The sequence below is a fragment of the Pituophis catenifer genome, unplaced genomic scaffold (genome assembly GCF_029215685.1).
Source record: "Pituophis catenifer annectens isolate HBS135680 unplaced genomic scaffold, rPitCat1.0.hap2 SCAF_14, whole genome shotgun sequence".
In the NCBI taxonomy this organism is placed as follows: Eukaryota; Metazoa; Chordata; class Lepidosauria; order Squamata; family Colubridae; genus Pituophis; species Pituophis catenifer.
In genome coordinates, this window is record NW_027256894.1 from 20,153,896 (window position 1) to 20,177,746 (window position 23,851).

The window sequence follows — 23,851 nt, forward strand, 5'->3', positions numbered from 1 at the left end:
CTTGGCTGGTCCGCCGCTCTAGGAGTCCGACTTTGTGGTAGTGGAGGACTGCGGCAAGGGAAGCGTAGGCTCGCAGGAGACGTGCTATTATTGTGGTTGTTATTATTGCAATTTGCAGCCTGGCAAATCTCTAAGGACTCTGGCAGCTTACAAGAAGGACACGCAGGGACAATAGACCAAGTGTGCAAAGGAAAGATCTGCTGCACATTAATTAAAAAGGTCTCCAGACGAAATAAAATGGAGCATAAAAACTTTAAATCAACTAAGGCCAAACTGACTCTAAACTAAGATGGAACCAGGGCTTAAACGCCTTTTGAACAGCTCCCAGAAGGCATCTGAGATAGGAGTCAACTGGAAAGCCATTCCAACATTACATCATAATTTTGGGTAAAACGGTAGGAAGTTAGCACCCACCCCTTTCCTAGAAGAATGAAATATTTTAGGAAATATTAAAAAGGCAGAATATTATGTTTCCCTGGATGAGAAATGGAGAAGCATGTTTTAAAGACGAAGCAGCTCCCACCTTCTTGCCCCCACCACCCTTTGTCAATGGGCCAGAGGCAGAAACTCAATCTTTGTCAAAGGACCATCATCTGCAACACAATAGGACCCATCTAGCAACAGAAACTCACCACATGGCACCTGGGAAGATTACATCAGCCAGCAAGGCTAGCTAAGACCCCCCATCCCTTGGGAGTCTGACAACCAATCAGGATACTCTTTCTGGGCCCCAGGAAGTTCAAAGCCAGAGAGGGCATAAAACCCGGGGACTCGGTGCATCTCGGCCCCCTTTTCTGTTCAGGAACTCAAACCATGTGATCCTGTCCACCATTAAACCATCTTTCCAAGCAGTCTCCATGTTTCCAGTGTCTTATTTCTCCACTTGGAGCTGAACCCTGAAGGATAATTCTTCTTACAGTAGCTAAAAAGTTCTCATTTGGTGGATGAACAACGTTCCTTCTCACTAGATCACAAGCGCTAAGCCACACTGGCTCAGTTCACAGTCTGGGCAAAAGAGAAGGTGATTAACGTGAAGCTTGGTGGATTCATGCAGATCCTACAGACTGGATGCTAAATGAATTCTTTTCTGTGTTTAAAGATGCTGAACTGTACTTGAATGAAATGGCCTTTGTTTTGAGTAAGTCTAACTAAATGTTAGTTATGGTGCAAACACATGGTGCAAACACAGCTACTAAACCTTCGAACGATTGAATGTATCATGTGAATGAAGTTGTGCGACTCAACCTAGCATGGTCTGTTTTATGATTTAATATCGCTGTGACTCCAAACCACTAGCATTTGTGATTCAGCTGATCATTGTGCAAACATCATCCTTTACAGTGATTTTGGATTACTTTTGCTTCTAATGAATGAGCAAAACTGCTGCTATCAATCCGCCCATCTTCGCAGCTTAAGGAGCGGCCAGCAGAGTTTACTTTTCTCCTTTTGGCGCTTTTCCTGTTCTCCTTACCTGGCAGGTGACCACGTTTCAAACCTATCACTTTCCCGAACAATGGAAAGCGAGTAAGAGCCAAGATTAGTTGCCACTACAGTTCCCATAGCAGCAACTGCCCTACTCTTCCTCTTGGCCTGGGGAAAGCTAGTGCCTACAGAAGCCAGGTTGATCAAGTGGGGAGATTCTTGTTCGCTCCCCATTTATTCTGAGATCGCCACTAGGCAGCCCTGATTACTGGGAGGTAAGCAGGAATGATAATTGCGTTTAAAATCACTTTTGTCTGCGATTTCCCCTTTAACAGAACGCTGGGCTCATTTGCTCAACACATCACAGAGTCTGGGAAAAACGTAGCTTTTTAATTAGAATAATTTCTAATTTTGCTCTCTGATAATGGAACCTTCCCTCTATATACACGTGAGTTTTGGCTGGATGTGAGAATCTGTTTCTTTCTGTAGACTCTCTTCCCAACAGCGACTCTGCTATCTTTCTTTGTTTAATTGCAGCGTTCAATTTCTTTCTTCTCTTTAGCAGAAGTTTTTTCCAGGGAAAACTCCCCCAGTCTACTTTCTCTTTATTACATCCACCAAAAATTGCTTCATTTTTAAAGGGTTTTTTTTCATTCCTTCTCTTGTTGTAGCTTTCTGTGTATGTATCACTTTAGCCTTGGATCAAACAAAATCTTTGTTTTGCACTCTTGATTTACGGAACATTATTGTATTTCCAATTTGTTAAATGTTTTCCCTTGAAATAAAGAGAAAGTTTACTTGGCCAAAAAATCCAAATACGAAAATACAAATATAATCCAAATTTTGGCATTAGATAAAACAGTTCAGTAAACTAATCCAATATTACCTAAAATGTGTAGAACTCAAACTTGCAATTATATTACGAAAGATCTTGTTTTTATAACCGTCCTCTAAAACAATCAGACAAACAAAATAATGCCCTTATCCTGAGTTGTTTAATAAATTGAAGAGTCCAGTGGTGGGAGTCAAAATTTTTTACTACTGGTCCTGTGGATGTGGCTTGGTGGGCATGACATGGCTCGGTGGGCGTGGCTTGATGGGCGTGTCAGGGGAAGGATACTGTAAAATCTCCATTCCCTCCCCAATCCAGGGGAAGGATACTTCAAAATCCCCATTTCCTCCCGATCAGCTGGGACTTGGGAGGCAGAGGCCAGTCAGAATTTTTACAACCGGTTCTCCGAACTACTCAAAATTTCCACTACCGGTTCTTCAGAACTGGTCAGAACCATCTCTCTTAAATGCTGCTTTGCAGAGTAATGACTTAACTGAAGCCATCTAATGATTTTAGGACTGCATTTAGGAAATTAAAACCCATTACCTCATTGTCTTCGGTCAAAAGTATGTTATAGGAGTGAAGATTTGGTCCACGAGAATAGAAAATGTGAAATTTTTTGAGTTATTGGAGGAGCAAACTTGGAACTCAGGAATGAAGGCCAATATTTGGGACTGTTTTAAATGTCCTGATTGTGAGATTTTTGTTCTGAAGAAACTTTTTAATGCATTGGGGAAATAGTTTTTGGGAAAACTCTCTCTCCCCCCTCTATCTTGGGTCATGGATTTTTTAGGTTCTTCAGACTGGATTCACAAACCTCCGTCAGCCAGAATTCCAGATTGGATCATCACGTTGATTCGGCCACATTGCTCAGGAAAAAGAAGTTTTCCTGGGATTCTCAACTCCTTCAATGTTACTCCGTAAGTGGACTGGATTTCGGAGTTTGCCTTCCCGATACGGAGGCATCGATGGAGGTTTCCAACGCAGCTCTGTGGAGGCGGGAAGCTCAAGGCTCCCCAGCCAAGAGTCGGAAAATACCAGCGGGAACCCCGTGTCCTTCTCTCAGTCACTTTTGGCCGCAGAAAAGATCCTTCCTTCAAAGACAGTTGCTTTTCCATCACAGGTAAGCATTCAGGTGTTTCTGCCAGCTCTTAACCTTTGCGGGTCAGGGGACTCCCATATGGGATGTCCTCCACTTACAACCATTTGTTTAGTGACAGTTCAAAGCAGGGGTGAAATCCAGCAGGTTCCTACAGGTTCTGGAGAACCGGTAGCGGAAATTTTGAGCAGTTCAGAGAACCGGCAAATACCACCTCTGGCTGGCCCAAGAGTGGGGAGGGAATGGGGATTTTGCAGTATGCTTCCCCTGCCACGCCCACCAAGCCATGCCCACCAAGCCACACCACACCCACCAAGTCACGCCCACAGAACCGGTAGTAAAAAAATTTGGATTTCACCACTGGTTCAAAGTTACAACGGCACTGGAAAAAAAAAAAAGATTCATGACTGTATTTTCAAACTTACTCCCATTGCAGCTCCTCCCCCACCCTCCCATGGTCACGTGATCAAAATTTGGATGCTTCTAGAAATTCCCTGGCGTTTTTGGACTTTAAAATTTTGGAATAGAGCTGGAAGGGACCTTGGAGGTCTTCTAGTCCAGCCCCCTGCTCAAACAGGAGAACTTATACCATCTCAGACAAGTGACTGTCCAGTCTCTTCTTTAAAAAACCTCCAGCAATGGAGCGCCCACAAGCTTCTGGTGGCAAGCTGTTCCACTGGTTAAATTGTCCTCACTGTTGGGAAGTTTCTCCTTAATTCCAAGTTGCTTCTCTGCTTGATTAGTTTCCACCCATTATTTCTTGTCCTGCCCTCTTGTCCCTGGTCTCTGGGGATGGTCAACTGAGTTTTGAAACTCTTGCTTTTCTCTTTCAGCTAAAGAGCAACGGGGTAACAGCCGCCCTGGAGCTCAGAAGCCCAGGAGGAACCAGCATGAAGTTCCTACACCCTGGATCTCTCAGAGCCGTGTCTGTGGGGTCCCAGCCTGGTTCTCAAGCCAACAATGACAGAATGTAGGTTTGGAATAAACTGGATACGAAGGGGGGAAGCTTTAGCATGAAATCTAATTGGGGGGTGCTTTTTTTCAAGGGGCAACTGGACTTCGAAGATGTTTTGCTTCTCATCCAGGAAATTTCTTCAGCTCTTTATTTATTTATGTGTTTATTTATCCATTTATTTTTGGCAGAGATGTTCCAAGGCGTGTGGAGTACCCCATACAGCCTCCCGGTTCAAATCTTAGGAGGAGGAACTCCTTATCCCACCTTCCAAACTACAATACAAAGGATTTTAATTCCGACCAGCCATTGGCTAGAAAAAGGTGGAGCGGCTCGCAGACGGATCTACAGGCAAACTTTTTGGAAGAGACACCAAGGAACGTGAAGCTTAGAGATGTGGGTGACTCGCTGGCAGGACAACCTAAAGAGTTTGGAGCTCGGAACCTCGAGTTGGAAGTTGACATGATGGAATTTGAGCTCCGTTCCCTAAAACAGAAGGTAATGTACGGCCTCTCCCCAATCTGCGGACTGTACAGGTAGCCATGTACAACAGTACAACAATTCATTTAGTGACCATTTGACATTACAGTGGCACTGAAAAAGGGACTCGGCTGTTTTTCACACTTATGACCGTTGCAGCATCCCCATGGCCACGTGGTTAAAATTCAGATGCTTGGCAACTGACTTGAATTTATGACGGTTGCAGCATCCCGGGGTCACATGATCAGATTTTTTTGGACCTTCTGAAAAGCAAAGTCAACGGGGGAGGCGGATTCACTTAACAACCGTGTTGCTAACGTCACTAACTGCAGCGATTCACATTTCACTTAAAGAGTTGCGGCAAGAAAGATTACACAATGGGGCAAATGATTTTCTCCATGAAAGAATTTCTCAAGCAAATTCTCTTTCGCCGAAGAGAAATTGTTAAGGGAGGTTAATGCAGATTATTTTTTCTTCTGGTTGATGCGTGTGAAATTTCCCCTGACTCTCTGTCTTTCCTGCAGCAGATGGAGAGTTCCTATGCCTACCTGGAAAAGGAAAGAAAGTGGTTGGAAGTGATTCGTTCGGAAGGCAGGACACGAAAAGGGGAACTGGATGATAAGTGAGTTAGCCCCCTTCTTGGAGAACAGGAGTGTTTACAATATTTACAACAACAGGTGTAAAGGCAATATTTCTGATTGTATATTAGAACCAATCTGAGGGGAATGTAATTTTAAAAAATATTAGAATGTGCAGAAATGGATAGATTAACATTTGCTATTAAGGATCAAGAAGAAACTGAATATTTTTTGACATGGGACGTATTCTATCAATGGCTAGATAAAAAGAAACAAGTTAGAAAGGAGGAGATAATAATGGAGGAAATGGGATAGAGGAGAGCTATTAAAGATGAGGATGTTAAATGTTAAGTATTAACTGTCAGGGTTCCAAGGAACACCCCCAACAAAATAAAGCTCTGAGGCCTGAGATTCCTCCAAGTTCCAATTTATTAGAGATGTTATGTTGGCATATCTGGGAAAACCCAAATCTGAAAGCTTCCAGGTTTACCCCACCCAGCTAAGAGTTCACAGCCCTGCCCCACACCCATAAGTTCATCACATTGTCCAATCAACTCTTCACACTCCACCTGATACAATCTTCAGGCAGTCTCCATCAGATGCAGGCAAAAGTCCTTGAATACAGACTAACTTTCTACTGCTCCTCCCAACTTCCCCAGCTAAAATATGTGGCAGTTAAGAAGCAAAAAAGAAAATTGTCTTCCAAAACTGACATTAACGTTATTATTGAGCTTAAATGGACTCCAGAGGATGGTAGAGGACAGGAAGGCCTGGAGGAACGTTGTCCATGGGGTTGTGATGGGTCGGACATGACTTCGCAACTAACCACAGCAATTATATTACTGTATTGTTATATTATTAATGCGATGGTGATGAACATAATTGTACCCAGAACACACACTGTTTGATGAAAATGGAATGTTATATAAATAAAAGAAATAAAACTTGGGAGAAAAAAAAAGAAATAAAGGGGGAAAAAAGTTGAGCTTTTCCAAAGGCCGTCCGTTGCTGTGCTTCAAAAGAAGCCAACTCTGTCCACTCCTGAAGCTGGGAAATAGTTCATAATCCTGTGGCTATTTTGTAGCTTCTAGAAAACCAAGATATTCCTATTAACAATTCCTATTTTGCTGTTGTTGTTAGTTGCGAAGTCGTATCCGACCCATCGCGACCCCATGGACAACATTCTCCAAGACTTCCTGTCCTCTACCATCCTCTGGAGTCCATTTAAACTCATGCCGATTGCTTCAGTGACTCCATCCAGCCACCTCGTTCTCTGCAGTCCCCTTCTTCTTTTGCCCTCAATCTTTCCCAGCATTAGGCTCTTCTCCAGGGAGTCCTTCCTTCTCATTAGGTGGCCAAAGTATTTGAGTTTCATCTTCGGGATCTGGCCTTCTAAAGAGCAGTCAAGGGTTGATCTCCTCTAGGACTGACCGGTTTGATCGCCTTGCAGTCCAAGGGACTCGCAGGAGTCTTTTCCGGCATCAGAGTTCAAAGGCCTCAATTCTTTGGCGCTCAGCCTTCCTTATGGTCCAACTTTGAAATAGAAGATTAATTCATTTCAAGATAGATAGATAGATAGATAGATAGATAGATAGATAGATAGATAGATAGATAAATAGTTGTTGTTGTTAGTTGCGAAGTCGTGTCCGACCCATCGTGACCCCATGGACAACGTTCCTCCAGGCCTTCCTGTCCTCTACCATCCTCAGGAGTCCATTTAAGCTCCCGCCGACTGCTTCAGTGACTCCATCCAGCCACCTCGTTCTCTGTCGTCCCCTTTTGCCCTCCATCGTTCCCAGCATTAGGCTCTTCTCCAGGGAGTCCTTCCTTCTCATTAGGTGGCCAAAGGATTTGAGTTTCTTCTTCAGGATCTGGCCTTCTAAAGAGCAGTCAGGGTTGATCTCCTCTAGGACTGACCGGTTGGATCGCCTTGCAGTCCAAGGGACTCTCAGGAGTCTTCTCCAGCAATCCCCAGAGATACAGGAATCCCATCTTCTTCTTCGGTGTGTCTTTCAGGATCTTCAAGATAGAAATGGAGCTAGCCAAGACGAGGTCTTACTTTGGTAAAAGGGATCACCACTTGCTTCCCCAGGGTTTCGGTCAGAGCAAACATGTGGTAAGGAAAACCTTCCAAATCTTAACATCTGGATCTGAAACGGCCCCGAACGTTGGTTTGTTTTGCAATTTTGCAACGAGGCACAAATGTGGCTACAGCGCAAAGGAGATGCGCGATAGGAGAACGGAATTTCCTGACCACCGCTGTACTTTTTCGAATCGTTCATGGCTTAAAATTGTTTGTAGGTCTGTCAATGTACATAGTCCTTGACTTACAACAGATCGTTTAGTGACCATTCAAAGTTACATTGGCCCTGAAAAATGTGACTTACGACCAGTTTTCAGTTACGACCTCTGCACCATCCCCGTGGTCACGTGATCAAAATTCGGATGCTCGGCAACTGGTTCATATTTATGACCATTGGTGTGTTTTCATGTAATCCCCTTTTGCGACCGTCTGACAATCTGGGGGGAACTCAGATTCACTTAAAAGATTCACTTAAGATTCACTTAAAAGCTGGGTTACTAATTTATCCACTGCAGTGGACTTAACCACGGTAGCAAGAAAGGGTCGTGCAATGGGGCAAAACTCACTTCACGAATGCCTCCGCTTAACAACAGAAATGTTGGGCTCCATGGCGGTCGTAAGTCGAGGACTACCTGTATGTGGCCTAGCTTGTTCCAGATGGGTCTTGGCAGGGGTTTTGGTACCATATCCCATCATGCCCTGCTAGCGTGCAGGTAGCCATGTTGGAAGAATGATGGGAATTGTGATGCACAAGATCAGATCCTCTTTGGTTTAGCTGTTGTGATGTCTCTTGAACTCTTTAAAGCCAAGGGTGTCCCTGAAGTAGCTTTGCAAAGCTTGATAGACGAGGTGTAAAATCAATATTTGTGCAAGTGATTTGTGTAAAATAAACCACTGTTTTGGCATTACCCCTTCTGCAAGGGGTATGTGGGAGGCATGGCCATCTAATTGCTTAAGACTTCCAGCTTGTTAGTTTTAGAGCTTTTGTCACCACAAATATAATGTCTCCGATTCAAAGGATAAGAAGCATTTACAGATAGTCCTTCCCCCCCCCCCAAACATTGTTTTATTAAATTATTAATTTAATGTGGGCACAGTTAGCCTGCAATACTGCATTCTAACCACTGGGAGGGAAGGAAGGAAGGAAGGAAGGAAGGAAGGAAGGAAGGAAGGAAGGAAGGAAGGAAGGAAAGAAAATATTAATAGCACTTAGACTTATATACCGCTTAACAGTGCTTTTACAGCCCTCTCTAAGCGATTTACAGAGTCAGCCTCTCACCCCCAACAATCTGGGTCCTCGTTTGACCCACCTCGGAAGGACGGAAGGCTGAGTCAACCTTGAGCCTGGTGAGATTCGATCTGCCCAATTGCAGTCAGCCGGCAGTCAGCAGAAGTAGCCTGCAGTACGGCACTCTAACCACTGCGCCACTGCGGCTCCCAAAAAATTGGAAATAACTCTCTTCAGACCCAGGAAACGTTGGACGTCGGCCAGGAGCTGAGGAACCTTCAAAAAAGCCTCTCTGCTTTGAAGAACTGCATCAAGACCTTGGAAGAAAAACGAAATGAGATGGTCCAGCAGCTGAAATGCGTCAAGGAGGTAAGTCTGAACAGGCAGCAGAGGGAGCAGCTTGACTGCTGCAACGGGCTTTCCCATGGGGCTGCCCTTGAAGATGTTAAGATCGAAAGGGGTGGGGCTGTTGGAAAGAAATAAACCATTCCTAATACAATTCTTCTCAGTTGCAGGATACTCCATTTCTGTCCGCCACTAGTTTCAAACTGAGACACGTTCAGTCTCATGGCCATTAAGTCTTTTCGGGGCAATACTTGCATTCTGGGTTCTCTAATCCTCCTCCTACAGCTAAAAGTCTGTAGAGATTTTCAGTCCTCCAGGTCCTGGCTGTCCCAAAGGTGTTTTTTTCAGGAAGCAACTGGATTTTGTTTAGTGACTCTAAAAGATTCCAAATGACCAGCTGTCTGCAAGGAGTATAAATCCTTCCGTTCCCCACCATCCAGTCAGAGCTGAAGAAGCTTCTTGGATGAGAAGCGAAACATCTTCAAAAAACAAAACAAAACAAGAAAGTCCAGTTGCCTCCCGAAAAAGCCCCTTTGGAACTCGTTCTCCAATATCTCCATCCCTCTAGGGAAGGACTAGGGGTGACAGGATAGCAGTGTTCCAATATCTCAGGGGCTGCCCCAAAGAAGAGGGAGTCAAGCTATTCTCCAAAGCACCTGAGGGCAGGACAAGAAGCAACGGATGGAAACTAATCAAGGAGAGGAGCAATTTAGAACTAAGGAGAAATTTCCTGACAGTGAGAACAATTAATCAATGGAACAACTTGCCTCCAGAAGTTGTAAATGCTCCAACCCTGGAGGTTTTTAAGAAGATGTTGGACAATCCTTTGTCTGAAGTGGTGTAGAGTTTCCTGCCTAAGTAGGGGGTTGGACTAGAAGACCTCCAAGGTCCCTTCCAACTCTGTTATTCTATTTTATTTCTATTTCTATTCTACTACTCTACTCTACTCTACTCTACTCTACTCTACTCTACTCTACTCTACTCTACTCTACTTTCTATTCTATTCTGTTCTACTCCTATTCTATTCTACTCTACTCTACTCTCTACTGTCTATTCTACTCTACTCTACTCCTATTCTACTCTACTCTTATTCTACTCTACTCTACTCTACTCAACTCTACTCTACTCTACTCTACTCTATTCTCTGTCCAGACTTTGAGATCCCTCCCTTCACTTCTGTGTCCAACAGCCTTTTTGAGCCAGTTCAAATTCAGCTCTTGATTTCATCCTTGTTATATCCGTGATGGTCTGAGAACTATTTTTAAAAACCCATTTCTCTTCCTTTGGGTCTTCAGGGAGAGCAGAGCTCAGCCAGCCACCCAACAGCCACAACGTCACTGGAAACCAAGCGAGAAAGACGCCAACTCCAAGCTGCTTACAAGAACATCAAACAGGTGGGTGTCAAAAAAAAAATCTCTTGGTTCAAGGCAACAAATTGCCCTTGTATTTTGAGGCAGGAGGCTGTTTTCCTTTTCGAAGGACGCCTTTGTCTGTAGTTTATAGATGAAAAATGGGCTACGAAGGATCTCATTCTATTGACAACTTCATTGCAGAAGAACGTGGCTTTGCTTCAGCAAGTCCAGCATCTCAGTTTGGAGTTGAAGCATGCCCGGAAAAATCAAGAAGAATCTGAGGATCAGATCTCGGCTCTCAAATCAGAACTTGCAAGTAATAAGAATCAGGCCAATCAACAGGAAGAAGAGAAAGTCCTCATGAAGGAGGAGATGGAATCGGTCAGACAGGTAAATCTCAGTTCTGGCAATGGACTGTGTTCCTCGTCTTTTTAGGGAGAGGACCCATCCAATAAAAAAGTAAGAGTGAAGCTCAGCTTCCCATACCTTCATGGACACAACCATGAAGTTTTCTTGGCCATAATATCGGTCCACACCAGTGGTGGGTTTCGAATTTTTTTACTACCGGTTCTGTGGGTGTGGCTTGGTGGGCGTGGCATGGCTTGGTGGGTGTGGCTTAGTGGGCATGGCAGGGGAAGGATACTGTAAAATCTCCATTCCCACCCTACTCCAGGGGAAGGTTACTGCAAAATCCCCATTTCCTCCCAATCAGCTGGGACTCGGGAGGCAGAGAATAGATGGGGGGTGGGGCCAGTCAGAATTTTTACTACCGGTTCTCCGAACGACTCAAAATTTCCGCTACCGGTTCTCCAGAACTGGTCAGAACCTGCTGAAACCCACCTCTGGTCCACACTATCGTTTCAACATGTTGTGAATCTTCTCAGTTTAGCCTTAACTAAACTGTTAAGTCTTCTAATGTGGACCTGGAGAATCAGTGGATAAGAGATTTGGTGACACAGCTTTCCCAAAAAGAGGCCTGGATGAAGAAGAGACTGCAATCCCAAAGCTGGATGGGAGTGGGAGGGGGAAAGAGGTTCAAGGGTAGCCACATCCTAGAACCGTGATGGTGAACCTATGGCAGGTATGCCAGAGGTGGCACGCAGAGTCTTTTCTGTGGGCACGCTAGCCATTGCCGGCTGCTCTGCCGGATTCCATCATGTATATGCAACGGAACCTGGGAGAGCAGCTGGCCAGCGCACACATGTGCACTGGCCAGCTGCTCTCTTCCGGGTTCCGGTGCTCCGGTGTGTACATGTGCACATGTGTGTATACATGCTCCAGTTTTGGCACTCGGTGCCGAAAAGGTTAGCCATCACTGTCCTAGAATCTCTCAGGCTATATCTACCATGTTTCCCCGAAAATAAGACCGGGTCTTATTTTCTTTTGACCCCCACGAAATAAGCACTTGGCCTTATTTTTGGGGAGATCTTATTTTCAGGGAAACGCGGTGGTAGTAGTAATGCCGAAGAGAGTATTTGTAGCTCAGGGTTGACCTGTGAACAGGGTTGAATTTGTAGCGCAGGATCGTGCAGAGGGTTGAGCCTTGGTGCTCCCTGAGGTTGGTTGCTTTCTTGCAGACATTCCATAACCTGGCTAGGTAACAATATCAATGCTAGAAGGGAGTCAGGTTTGCAGGGAGGAGGAGGAGGAGGATCCTGGAATCATCATCATAGAAGAGAATATTTGTAGCTCAGGGTTGAATTGTGGAGTCCTTGGTGCTCTCTGAGGTTGGTTGCTTTCTTGCAGAGTTTCATTACCTGGCTAGGTAACAATATCAGTGCTAGAAGGGAGTGGGGCTTACAGGGAGGAGGAGGAGGAGGAGGAGGAGGAGGAGGAGGAAGAGGAGGAAGATCCTGGAATATCTTAGAAGATATCTAGTAGTAACATAGAAGAAAAGATTTGTAGCTCAGGGTTGAATTGTGGAGTCCTTGGTGCTCTCTGAGGTTGGTTGCTTTCTGGCAGACGTTTCACTACACAACTGGGTAACCTCATCAGTGCTAGAAGGAGGAGTAGGGTTTATGATCATAGGGCGAGAACTACCTGTAATTTTTGCCCAGTGGAACCCAGCTCAACGTGGGCCAGGTGAACGGATCTGAAAACTGACACCATTCATTCTCGCAATTCTCCTCCCAGTCGAACGAAGAGCTTTCTTCTACAGCAGCTGAGAGCTGCCAAAGGCTGGAAGCTCTTTTAGAAAAGCTGCATCTTCTGGAGGAGGAGAAGAAGTCCCAGGCGAACCACATCCAGGCTCTGGAGGACGAACGGACCCGGTTGCTGGAAGAGAAGGAGCAACGCCTTCTCGAAAGAACGGTGGAGCAGCAGGGCCAGGAGGAGAGCAGAAAAGCTCTGCAGGCAAGCTGTGAAAATCTCAGGTAAGAAGCATTGAGACCTTCTTCCCAACTTGGGGGCCATGATCCAATGCTTCAGGAGGACGTCAAGCTGCTGCGGTATGAAAATCTCTCTGTGCTTTTTCCCTGTGCACAAAGTGTGCAAGGACGGAGAGCAGTGGTGACGTGCAAAACCTTTTCCTACCAGTTCTGTGGGCGTGGCTTGGTGGGTGGGTCATGTGACTGGATGGGTGTGGCCAACTGTTTTTTTTTTTTTTTTTTTTTTTTTACTACCAGTTCGGGCGAATAGGTGGTAAAAAAAATGCTTTAAAAAAAAAATAAAAATAAAAAAGATTCCAACGATCACAGCTGTGCCGCACGATCGTTGGAACCTTTTTTAAAAACTTTTTTAAAGCATTTTTTTTACTAGAATAAGTAAAAGAATAAATATTAAATAAATGCTTTAAAAAGTAAAAAAAAAAGATTCTGATGATCATGTGGCACAGCTGTGATCTTCGGAACCTTTTTTTTAACTTTTGAAAGCATTTTTTTACTACCGCTTCACCCGAACAGGTAGTTTTTTATCACTACCGGTTTGCCCGAACTGGAGCAAACTGGTAGCATTTCACCCCTGATGGAGAGCCTGTTCATCCCGAGTCCAGCCTCTTTGGCCAGGAAGTGATGCAGTCCACTGTAAACTTGCAACTTTATTTCCTGAGCGTATCCATTTCATTGCAGTTTCAAGGCAGTTGACAACCAACTTGAGTCAAGAGAACAAGGTAGCCCAAAGGTTAAAGGAATTGGGCTGAAAAGGACCTGTCCTAGGGATAAAATGCTCCCGGTTCGGACTGGATCACCCGATCCAGTAGCGATGGAGGTGGGTGGTTCGGAGAACTGGTAGCAAAAATCCCTGTGCCCCGCCCCCATGCCCAGCTGAGCCGCACGATCATCAGAGGCTTTTTTTTTTTTTACTTTTAAAAGCATTTTTTCTACAACCTCTTCGGCTGAAAAAATGCTTTTAAAAGTTAAAAAAAAAAGCCTCTGATGATCGCACAGCTCAGCTGGAATCGTCAGAGGCTTTTAAAAGCATTTTTTTTACAACCTCTTCAGCCGAAGAAGCTGTAGAAAAAAATGCTTTTAAAAGCCTCTGAGTTGCCTGATCATCAGAGGCTTTTAAAAGCATTTTTAAAAATGCTTTTAAAAGGAAAAAAAATGCCTCTGATGATCAGGCAACTCAGCTGGGATCGTCAGAGCCTTTTAAAAGCATTTTTTAAAAAAGCATTTTTTTTTGTAGAAACCTCTTTTCTACAAGAGGTTGTAGAAAAAAATGCTTTTAAAAGTAAAAAAAAAAAGTTGGCCACGCCCACCCAGTCACATTACCTCACCACCACCAAGCCACGCCCACAGAACCGGTAGTAACAAATTTTACATTTCACCACTGACCTGCCCTTTATATTCCTCAAAGGCAACTCCATAGGTACAAAAATCAGTTCCCCGATTCCTTTCCAGCTGGCTTTGAAGAATTCACAAAAGCTTTTTCCTGGACCTTCTACCTTGTTTCCCCTTGGGTTCCCGTAGGGAATCTCAGATCCAGTTGCAGAAGGAGAAGGATCTTCTACAGGTTCACTGCCAGGACCTTGAAAGACAAGTCGAAGAGTTGGGCAAGCAACTGGACGAGGAACAGTCCATCTCCCAAGAGTGGAGAAACCGATGGGAGGAAGTAGATGCCGCTTTGAAGACCAAAGGGGAAGAGCTGGAGAAAATGAGGGCCCAGAACCAGACCCTCCAAGCCAAGGTGTGGCCAACAGTTTCTTGGTAGTTTTCCTCCCCTTCCTTGTCTTCTGGCTTTTCAATTGTCCTAGCTCTTTTGAACTTTCAGCTGTAGGCAAGGATCAGTAGGGTTCCTGGTGGTCTCTAAGCTTGGTGGTTTTCTTGTAGACCTTTCATTACCCAAACTAGGTAATATCATCAGTCCTAGAAGGTTTTAGGAAGAGGTGGTGGAAGAGGAAGAGGAAGAGGAAGAAGAATAGGAGGACTGTGGGATCCTTGGTGCTCTCTGAATTGTTTCCTTACAAATGTTTCATCACCCAAACTGGGTAACTTCATCAGTGCCGTGATCATGTTACCTAGTTTGGGTTAATGAAACATCTGCAGGAAGACCACCAAGCTCAGAGAGCACCAAGGATTCCTCATTTCAACCCAGTGCTACAAATATTCTCCTTCATTGTCCGGTCTTTTTTGGAACTTGGCACAGCTGGTGCCATATTTAAGTCTCAATGATACCCCGGCAAACCTCTGCAACATCATCTCAGGGCTGGCACGCCTCTTTGTCTGCTGACTTGAGTTCTTTGTTTCTTGGTAGAACGCAGAATGGAGTTTGGAGAAGCAGAGGCTGCAGCAACTGGTCCGTGTTTCGGAGGAGCAGCTGGCTGAAAAGTAAGGAAAACAAGGCAGGAAGACAGGGATCTCAAGGTGTAAAGGTCCACTAGATCTCCACGGGAAATGATACGTTTTTTAGTGCCAAAAGACTTAAGCATTGGGTATGGTTTCCAGGAGGGGCTGCCTGCTGTGCCAATTAGTTCAAAAGAATTCTTGTCTCTAGGGACCAAGCCTTGAGAGACCTCAGACAGACCAGAGATGTGGAGAGAGCTGCGTTGGAGACGAGAACTTCATCAGAGCTGAAGATAACAAGAGAGGGTCCGGGGACATCTTATGAGAAGGTTAGTCCCAGTCAAGAAGACATGTCTGTTGGATCTGGCACCCACCTTGAATATGTTTGAGCTACACGTAGAAGGTACCTCCATGTTCCATCCCAGTTGCTATGAGACAAGTGAGCTTGAAGACATCCAATGGGCCATGGTGAAAAACCAGGTCTAGACGGGCCTTCTTGACCCAGTGAAATTGTTGAATTAGGATTGATTTTTTTGAACAAGAGGGAAGGTTCAAGGTAGTTATTCCTTTTAAACATAAATTTGGGAGCATGTAGAATTGGTGATCACCCTGCCAACAAAAGTGTGTATAGTCAAGGCTACGGTTTTCCCAGCTGCAATGGATGGCTGTGAAAGTTGGACCATAAGGAAGGCTGAGCGCCGAAGAATGGAGGCCTTTGAACTCTGGTGCCAGAGGAGATTCCTGCGAGTCCCTTGGACTGCAAGGCAATCCAACTGGTCAGTCCTAGAAGAGATCAGCCCTGACTGCTCTTTCGAAGGCCAGATCCTGAAGATGAAACTCAAATACTTTGGCCACCTAATGAGAAGGAAGGACTCCTTGGAGAAGAGCCTAATTCTGGGAAAGATGGAGGGCAAAAGAAGAAGAAGGGGACGGCAGAGAACGAGGTGGCTGGATGGAGTCACTGAAGCAGTCGGCGTGAGCTTAAATGGACTCCAGAGGATGGTAGAGGACAGGAAGGCCTGGAGGAACGTTGTCCATGGGTTTGCGATGGGTTGGACACGACTTCGCCACTAACAACAACAACAGAATTGGTGAAGAGTGGAGAGCAATTGGTCATGCTACATAACCGTATATAGGCTTTAACCAGGAGAATAAGGAAGTAAGTGTTTGGAGTGGTGCGGTGGCCTAGAGGCGGAGCTCTCGCCTCACAATCAGGAGCCTGTGAGTTCAATCCTAAATAGAGGCAGATATTTCTCTCTCTCTGGGCACAATGGGGATATATCTGCCGAACAAAACTCTGTATTGGCAACAGGAAAGGCATCCGGCCATTAAACGCTCTGCTAGCTCCATTCAGTTGCCCAGACTCCGCCCCGCAAGGGATTGTGGAGTCGTTAAAAGATGATGAATAAGGAAGTAAGGGTTTAGAGAGATACCTTGGAAGGTCACAATAGTTCATAATCTGCAATCGGTTCACAAAAATCTTGAGAGGTGTGGGTTAATTTCCCATGACATAAAAGAGAGGTTGCAATCAAGACATTCTTGTTGATCCAGAGCTCTGGGTTTTGTTTTGTTTTTTTTTCTCTTCTAGGGGCGTCCTGGTGGCTTGGAGGCAAAGATTGTTGGGAATCAGCTGGAAGATCTCAGGCTACAACATCATTCAGTGACTGAGCAGGTAAGATGTCAGTCATGGCATTTATTCACCTTCCTATCTTTCTCCCTCTGCCATCTCTTTGAGGGCAAGAAGAGGACCTCTGCAGAAATAATTGTCAGGTTTCGATGCTATCTCAAAATAAATGAATTTCCAAACTGCCGATCTTTAAGGAAATTTTCTCTTTATTCAAGCACAGCGATCTGATCCTGGCTCTTTCGCGGTCAGCACTGACCTTTGCCCCCCAATCCCTCCCTTCCGATCCCCAATTCTCTGCTTCTCATTGGCTATCTTCCAAGTCACTTTCCTGATCCCTTCTTCGTCAGATCACAGGAATGTCCCTCCCCTCTCCCACCTCTGAGGAGACAGAATCTTCAAAGGGATTTAGTAGGCAAAAGTTCAAGCTTCTCCTCTCTTTATTATATATCAGTGCTGGGACGCCGACAATAATACCACTTAATAAGGTCTTGGTAAGGCCACACTTGGAATATTGCATCCGGTTTTGGTTGCCCCGATGTCAAAAAGATGTGGAGACTCTGGGAAGAGTGCAGAGAAGAGCAACAAAGAGGATTAGGGGACTGGAGGCTAAAACATATGAAGAACGGTTGCAGGAACTGGGTATGTCTAGTTTGATGAAAAGAAGGACTATGGGGTGACATGATAGCAGTCTTGCAATATCTCAGGGGCTGCCCCAAAGAAGAGGGAGTCAAGCTATTCTCCAAAGCACCTGAGGGCAGGACAAAAAGCAATGGGTGGAAACTCATCAAGGAGAGAAGCAACTCAGAACTAAGGAGAAATTTCCTGACAGTGAGAACAATTCATCAGTGGAAGAACCTGCCTCCAGAAGTTGCGAATGCTCCAACACTGGAAGTTTTTAAGAAGAGATTGAACAACTATTTGTCTGAAGTGGTGTAGGGTTTCCTGCCTAAGCAGGGGGTTGGATTAGAAGACCTCCAGGTTCCCTTCCAACTCTGTTATTCTATTATATTAAATGGGATCACCCAACCTTTGATGGGCTGATCACCAGGCCCAGTAAGAATGGACTGGTATTATTGCAGACATTTTGAAACCAAAGTCTTTTTCCTTCCCTGCCTCCCATCGCTTACACCAGAAGGACCCCTAATGTGCTCCAGATGTGTAACATTGCAACTGCCTTGCTGACTGGTGGTGATGGGAGTTGTAAACCCACACTGACACACCAGTGGTGGGTTTCAAATTCTACGGGCCAAGTCTCTCCATTATCTTCCAATCTTAAACTACTTAACGTAAGAACACGTGCCTTAAATTAGTTCTTCCTAGATGTCTTGGGTTGTATCGTCCCGAACTGCAGCTAGCTTGCCCAATGAGGATGAGGATGATGGGGTTTGTAACCTACTGTGTTTCCCTGAAAATAAGACCGGGTCTTATATTAATTTTTGCTCCAAAAGATGCATTAGGGCTTATTTTCTAGTTAGGTCTTATTTTGGGGGGAAATGCGGTACGAAATGCAGCCATCTGGCTGACGATCTTAACTGGGGCATATTTTTGGAGGTAGGCTTTATGAGCATTCTGAAAAACCATACTAGGACTTATTTTTCCGGTTGGGTCTTATTTTCTGGGAAACAGGGTAGTTAGTATGGCATTAGTAGCTTCTAGAACCCCTCAAGTGTGGGTTTAATTTTCAATAACCGGACTATTATTTCCATCTGTTTCTGTTCTCCAAAAGCTGAAGGAACTGTTCAGACAGAGGCAACAGCCGGAAGCAGGAGCCAGGAAACGTCAGGATGGGGGACTCAAGGAAAAGAACTCAACAGCACCTCAGAATGTTCCGCGAGCACTGGTGAGACTCCATCTTTCCATCGTCTTGATGGGCCACCAGTTGAGCCCCAGCTGCACGGATACCAACCTTGTTCTTGGGAGATGGGGATAGAACAGGGGTGATCAACCAGTCATAGAATGGGTTCTAGGTTCTTCAATTTGGATGTTTTTTAATCTTTGAGCCTAAATTACTTAATCTGTTTCTTAATAGTTTTTAACTTCTATATGTATTTGTATTTATTATGGCTGTTCACCGCCCTGAGTCCTTCGGGAGTAGGGCGGTATACAAATATGAAAAATAAATAAATAAATAAATAAATTCTAGGTGGGAGGATATCAGATTCTGGAGCATACCGAAGAAGGTTTTGCAGGGGCAGCCAGTTGGCCATGGTAGGAATTAGGATGCTGGACCAAGCCATGCTTTAGGTCTTGAAGAGGTCTTCAAACTTGGCAGCTTTAAGACTTGTGGACTTTCAACTCCCAGAATTCTCTAGCCAGCTATGCTCCCAGAGAATTCTGGGAGTTGAAGTCCACAAGTCTTAAAGCTGCCAAGTTTGAGGACCCCTGCTTTAGATCGATCCAACCGCTCAGCTTTTCTCATAAGATGCGCTTTTGAGGTTGGGGTCTTAGCCTCGAAGGTGAAGAACCACCAGCAATGCCCAGAATGACTTCCAGTTTGCTTCTCCCAAAAGACCACTTCACAGGAATCCCTCGGATTTTCATCGGAAGAATCTGGAGACGCATCCAAAAGGGGGGAAGAAGAGCAGAGCCTTCGGCAGCAGCTGGAAGCAAAAAACGATGCGGTAAGCACAACTTATTTGCAGGCTGCGTCCTCAAAAACAGCTGCAGAGAAAGAAGTCGGTTTTGTCAACCACACCTCAGTAGATGGAAGATGCTTCTGAAGATAACTCAAGGGCTGGGGGATGGATCCAGCCCGCGGGGTACTTACCGTATTTTTCGGAGTATAAGACGCACCTTTTTCCCCCTCTAAAAGGGGGTGAAAATTTAGGTGCATCTTATACACCGAATGCAGCCCCCGCCCACCCACTGGCCCCCACCCTTTGGCCTCTGCCTCCCAGCAGTTTACCTCCTTGCAGCAAGCAGCAAGAAGAAACAGCTCGTTTCAGCTTCAGCACAGCCTAATTAGCACAAGTTGATTGGATCAACCTCCTGACTCTCAGCTGTTTTGCTCTCAGCTGTTTTGCGCACGGCTCTGCTGCTTGCTGCAAGGAAGAAAATTGCTGGAGCAGATTTTTTTTTTCCCCCCTTGTGCTAATCAAACTATGCTGAAAACGAAAATGAAAGTAAAGCAGGCTGTTTGCTGTTTGCTGCAACTAGGCAAAATTGCTGGGAGGCAGAGGCAGATTTATTTTTCTTTTCCTCACCAAAAAAGGTCGGTGCATCTTATAGTCCGGTGTGTCTTATACTCCAAAAAATACAGTAGATCTGGCCTGTGGGACCACCCTGGAAAACAGCAAAGGACCGACCTGCAGTGCTTCTTCCAGCAAAAATATGCTCCTAAGCTCCGTTTTCGGCTGCAATGGCTTCCTGCAACCCTCTGCCAGAGAATATGGAGCTTGGGAGCAGCCCTCCCGTGCTCCATTTTCACTGGCAGAGGGTTACAAGAGGCTGTCGCAGGCAAAAATGGAGCTCTGGAGCTTATTTTCACTGGAGGAGCTCTTGGGCCACCACAGGTGTCCCCAACGGCTCCTTCTTTACAGCATTGAGTTAATTTTGCTTTCTCACTTCCAGATTTCCGCCATGGCCTGTGAAATTCAAACTTTGAAAGAGAAAAATGAGAACTTAATGCAAGGTGAGGAGCTTCTAGCTCTTATTTCAGTGAGGTCTCAACTTTACTGCAAGACCAAAAGAGATTCAAATGTTTTCTAACTTTTAAGATTCAAACGTTTGTTTTTTTTTAATCTTGGCTGCTTCCTCTGAGGACTTTTGGGGCAAGAGCTGCAGGATGTACAGGTAATCCTTGATTTACGACCACGATTGAACCCAATGTTTGTTTCTGTGGCTAAGTGAAACATTTGTTAAATGAGTTTTATGACTTTTCTTGCCACGGTTGGTAAGTGAGTCACTGCAGTTGTTAAGTAAGTAACACAGTTGTGAAGTTGATCTGGCTTCCCCATTGATGTTTTGCTTGTCAGGAGGACACAAAAGGGGAACATGTGACTCTGGGACACTGAAACCGTCATAAATATGAGTTCAGTTGTCAAGAATCTGAATTTTGATCATGTTGTAATTGTGAAAAAGGGTTATAAGTCACTTTTTAAAGTGCCACTGTAACTTTGAACAGTCCCAAATGTGCTTTTTACAAGAGGCAACTGGACTTTCTGGTTTCTTTTCTGGTCGGTTGGTTTTCTTTCTTTGTCTCATTTTTTCTTTCTTTTTCTCATTTTCTTTCTTTCTCATTTTCTTTTTTTCTTCCTTCCTTTCTTTTTTTCTTTCTTTTTCTTTTTTCTTTCTTTCCTTCCTTCCTTTTTTCCTTTCTTTCTTGCTTCCTTTCTTCTTTCTTGCATCCTTCCTTCCTTCCTTCCTTTCCTTCCTTCCCTCTTTTTTTCCTTCCTTTCTTGCATCCTTTTCCTTCCTTCCTTCCTTCCTTCCTTTTTTCTTTCTTTCTTGCTTCCTTTCTTCTTTCTTTCCTTCCTTCCTTTTTTCCTTTCTTTCTTGCTTCCTTTCTTTCCTTCCTTCCTTCCTTTTTTTCCTCTTTCTTGCTTCCTTTCTTTCTTCCTTCCTTTCCTTCCTTCCCTCTTTTTTCCTTCCTTTCTTGCATCCTTTTTTCTTCCTTCCTTCCTTCCTTCCTTCCTTTTTTCCTTTCTTTCTTGCTTCCTTTCTTCTTTCTTTCTTTCCTTCCTTCCTTTTTTCTTTTCTTTCCTTCCTTTTTTCCTTTCTTTCTTGCTTCCTTTCTCCTTCCTTCCTTCCTTCCTTCCTTTTCTTTCCTTCCTTCCTTCCTCTTTTTTTCCTTCCTTTCTTGCATCCTTTCTTCTTTGAAGACGTTTCGCTTCTCATCCCAGAAGCTTCTTTACCTCTGAAGAAGAAGAGCTGAAGAAGCTTCTTGGGTGAGAAGCGAAACGTCTTCGAAGAAAAACCAGAAAGTCCGGTTGCCTCTTGGAAGAAAAAAGCATCTTTGGGACAACCATGACCTGGAGGACTGAGAATCTCCACCGACATTTGAACGGTCACTAAAGGGACCGTTGTAAGCCGAGGACCACCCGCAGCGAGTGGATGGCTGTTTAAACGAAGCTTGGATTTCCTCCCAACAGCCAAACTGAGATTCCAGGAACAGATTCAGCACATCCGCCAGCTTTCGAAGCGAAAAGAGTCGGAAAAGAGTCACCAGGAGCTGCAGGTTCCAAGATTTCCCACCGGCCCCGGAGATGACGCGCGAAAGGATCGTTGCCATGAGATTCCGGAGTTTTCCTCGCGGAAGGATGAAGCTCCATCCTCTTCCCATCACGTAGAGATACCGGAACAGCTTCAAGCCTGCCCTGAGGAGGAGCAAAAGGACACCTCTTCGGACATCAGGATGGCGCGAAGGGGCCCCTTGCTTCTCCCTCCCGACGCATCTCTTCAACCACCTGGGACCCTCTCCGATACATCTTCAGCCTCCGACAAACTTTTCTTAGCCCCCCTGGCTCTCCTAAAGCATGTCGAGGAGGAAGGAGCATTATTCAGACCCCGCAGCCCAGGGCTGTTGTCCCCCAAGCCTTTTGGGCCCCCGAGACCATGGTCCCCTTTCCGAGAGAGGGCTGAATCGCCAGAGAACAGAAGAGAAGTGTAGGAAACCAGGGTGAGCTCCTGGGACAGAAGAAACATCAGGAAGAGTGGGGGGGGGGGGAGAAATCTGACCTGGGGAAGGAAATCTCTGTGTTTGCACTGAGATTTTTTTTTTTTTCTCCTGCTGCTAATGAGGTTTCTTCTTTTTCTAAAATGTATTATGGTATTAAAAAAAAAAACTGGATTGGATTTAATCTTTGCCTAGTTATGGAAGATCTCCGAGTTGATGATAAGCGAATGCTCCAACACTGGAAGTTTTTAAGAAGATGTTGGATAACCATTTGCCTGAAGTGGTGTAGGGTTTCCTGCCTAGGCAGGGGGTTGGACTAGAAGACCTCCAAGGTCCCTTCCAACTTCTATTCTATTCTATTCTATTCTATTCTATTCTATTCTATTCTATTCTATTCTATTCTATTCTATTCTATTCTATTCTATTCTATTTTCTATTCTATTAATTCTATTCTATTCTAACTTTGCTCTGTTCTGCTCTGTGCTCTACTCTACTCTACTCTACTCTACTCCATTCCATTATTCTATTCTATTCTATTCTATTCTATTCTATTCTATTCTATTCTATTCTAATTCTAATTCTATTCTAACTTTGCTCTGCTCTGCTCTGTGCTCTACTCTACTCTACTCCATTCCATTATTCTATTCTATTCTATTCTATTCTATTCTATTCTATTCTATTCTATTCTATTCTATTCTATTCTACTCTACTCTACTCTACTCTACTCTACTCTACTCTACTCTACTCTACTCTACTCTATTCTATTCTATTCTATTCTATTCTATTCTATTCTATTCTATTCTATTCAATATTCCCATCTCAGGGCTTCTTTTAATCACAAGATTCCTTGAAGCTAGTACTGTTGGGGAGCGATCTATTATTCTCTTTGGCAGAAAGGGATGTGAAAAATAAGAAACCACCATAAACACAAGGAGGGCAGGAACTTGGCTTCCTTTTCAGAGCTCAGCTGGGGTCTCCGATTTTAAGAGTCTGGCTCTTGCAACCCTGGAGTTTCTCTCTTCCGTTGAAATCCTCTTGGGTTTGGAGAAGATTGGTCCTGGTGCTCTCCGTATCTCCAGGGCTTCTTCTCATCTGCCAAGATGCTCGAGATACACAGCCAGCTGCTGTTTATGTCCCTGGGTGTAACTCGATACCCAACCTCCCCATCGATTCCAACAAAGCTGTTTGGCTTGTTCAGCTGGACGGAGATTTCCTGGTAGGTGCCACCATAGAGATTTGAAAAAAAGGAAGAGAATTCGGTAACCCAGGGATCTCCAAACTTGGCGACTTTAAGACTTGTGGACTTCAACTCCCAGAATTCCCCAGCCAGCATGGCTGGCTGGGGAATTCTGGGAGTTGAAGTCCACAAGTCTTAAAGTCACCAAGTTTGAGGATCCCTGCTGTAGCCCTTCTATGAGTCAGCCCTCTTCTCAAGGGCTTCCTGAAAACTCAAGTTTTACGAGGGGCCTCCAGAAACTTTTGAGCTAGGCCAGGATGAAGCCAACGATGCAGAGAGCCAAT

At 44.7% G+C, this 23,851-nt stretch overlaps 1 protein-coding gene across 1 annotated transcript; it reads left to right on the top strand.

The window, feature by feature from the left end:
• Window positions 1–3,164: 3,164 nt before the first annotated feature.
• LOC139323964 (trichohyalin-like) lies at window positions 3,165–22,493 on the top strand. Its single transcript, XM_070953573.1, has 17 exons — window positions 3,165–3,377; window positions 4,187–4,323; window positions 4,497–4,803; window positions 5,310–5,407; window positions 7,380–7,479; window positions 8,912–9,043; window positions 10,315–10,413; window positions 10,573–10,761; window positions 12,505–12,743; window positions 14,277–14,493; window positions 15,061–15,134; window positions 15,301–15,418; window positions 16,678–16,761; window positions 18,443–18,556; window positions 19,227–19,337; window positions 20,287–20,347; window positions 21,807–22,493. The coding sequence occupies exons 1-17, from the start codon at window positions 3,165–3,167 to the stop codon at window positions 22,322–22,324; spliced, it is 2,811 nt and encodes a 936-aa protein (XP_070809674.1). The 3' UTR covers window positions 22,325–22,493.
• The last annotated feature ends 1,358 nt before the right edge of the window (window positions 22,494–23,851 follow it).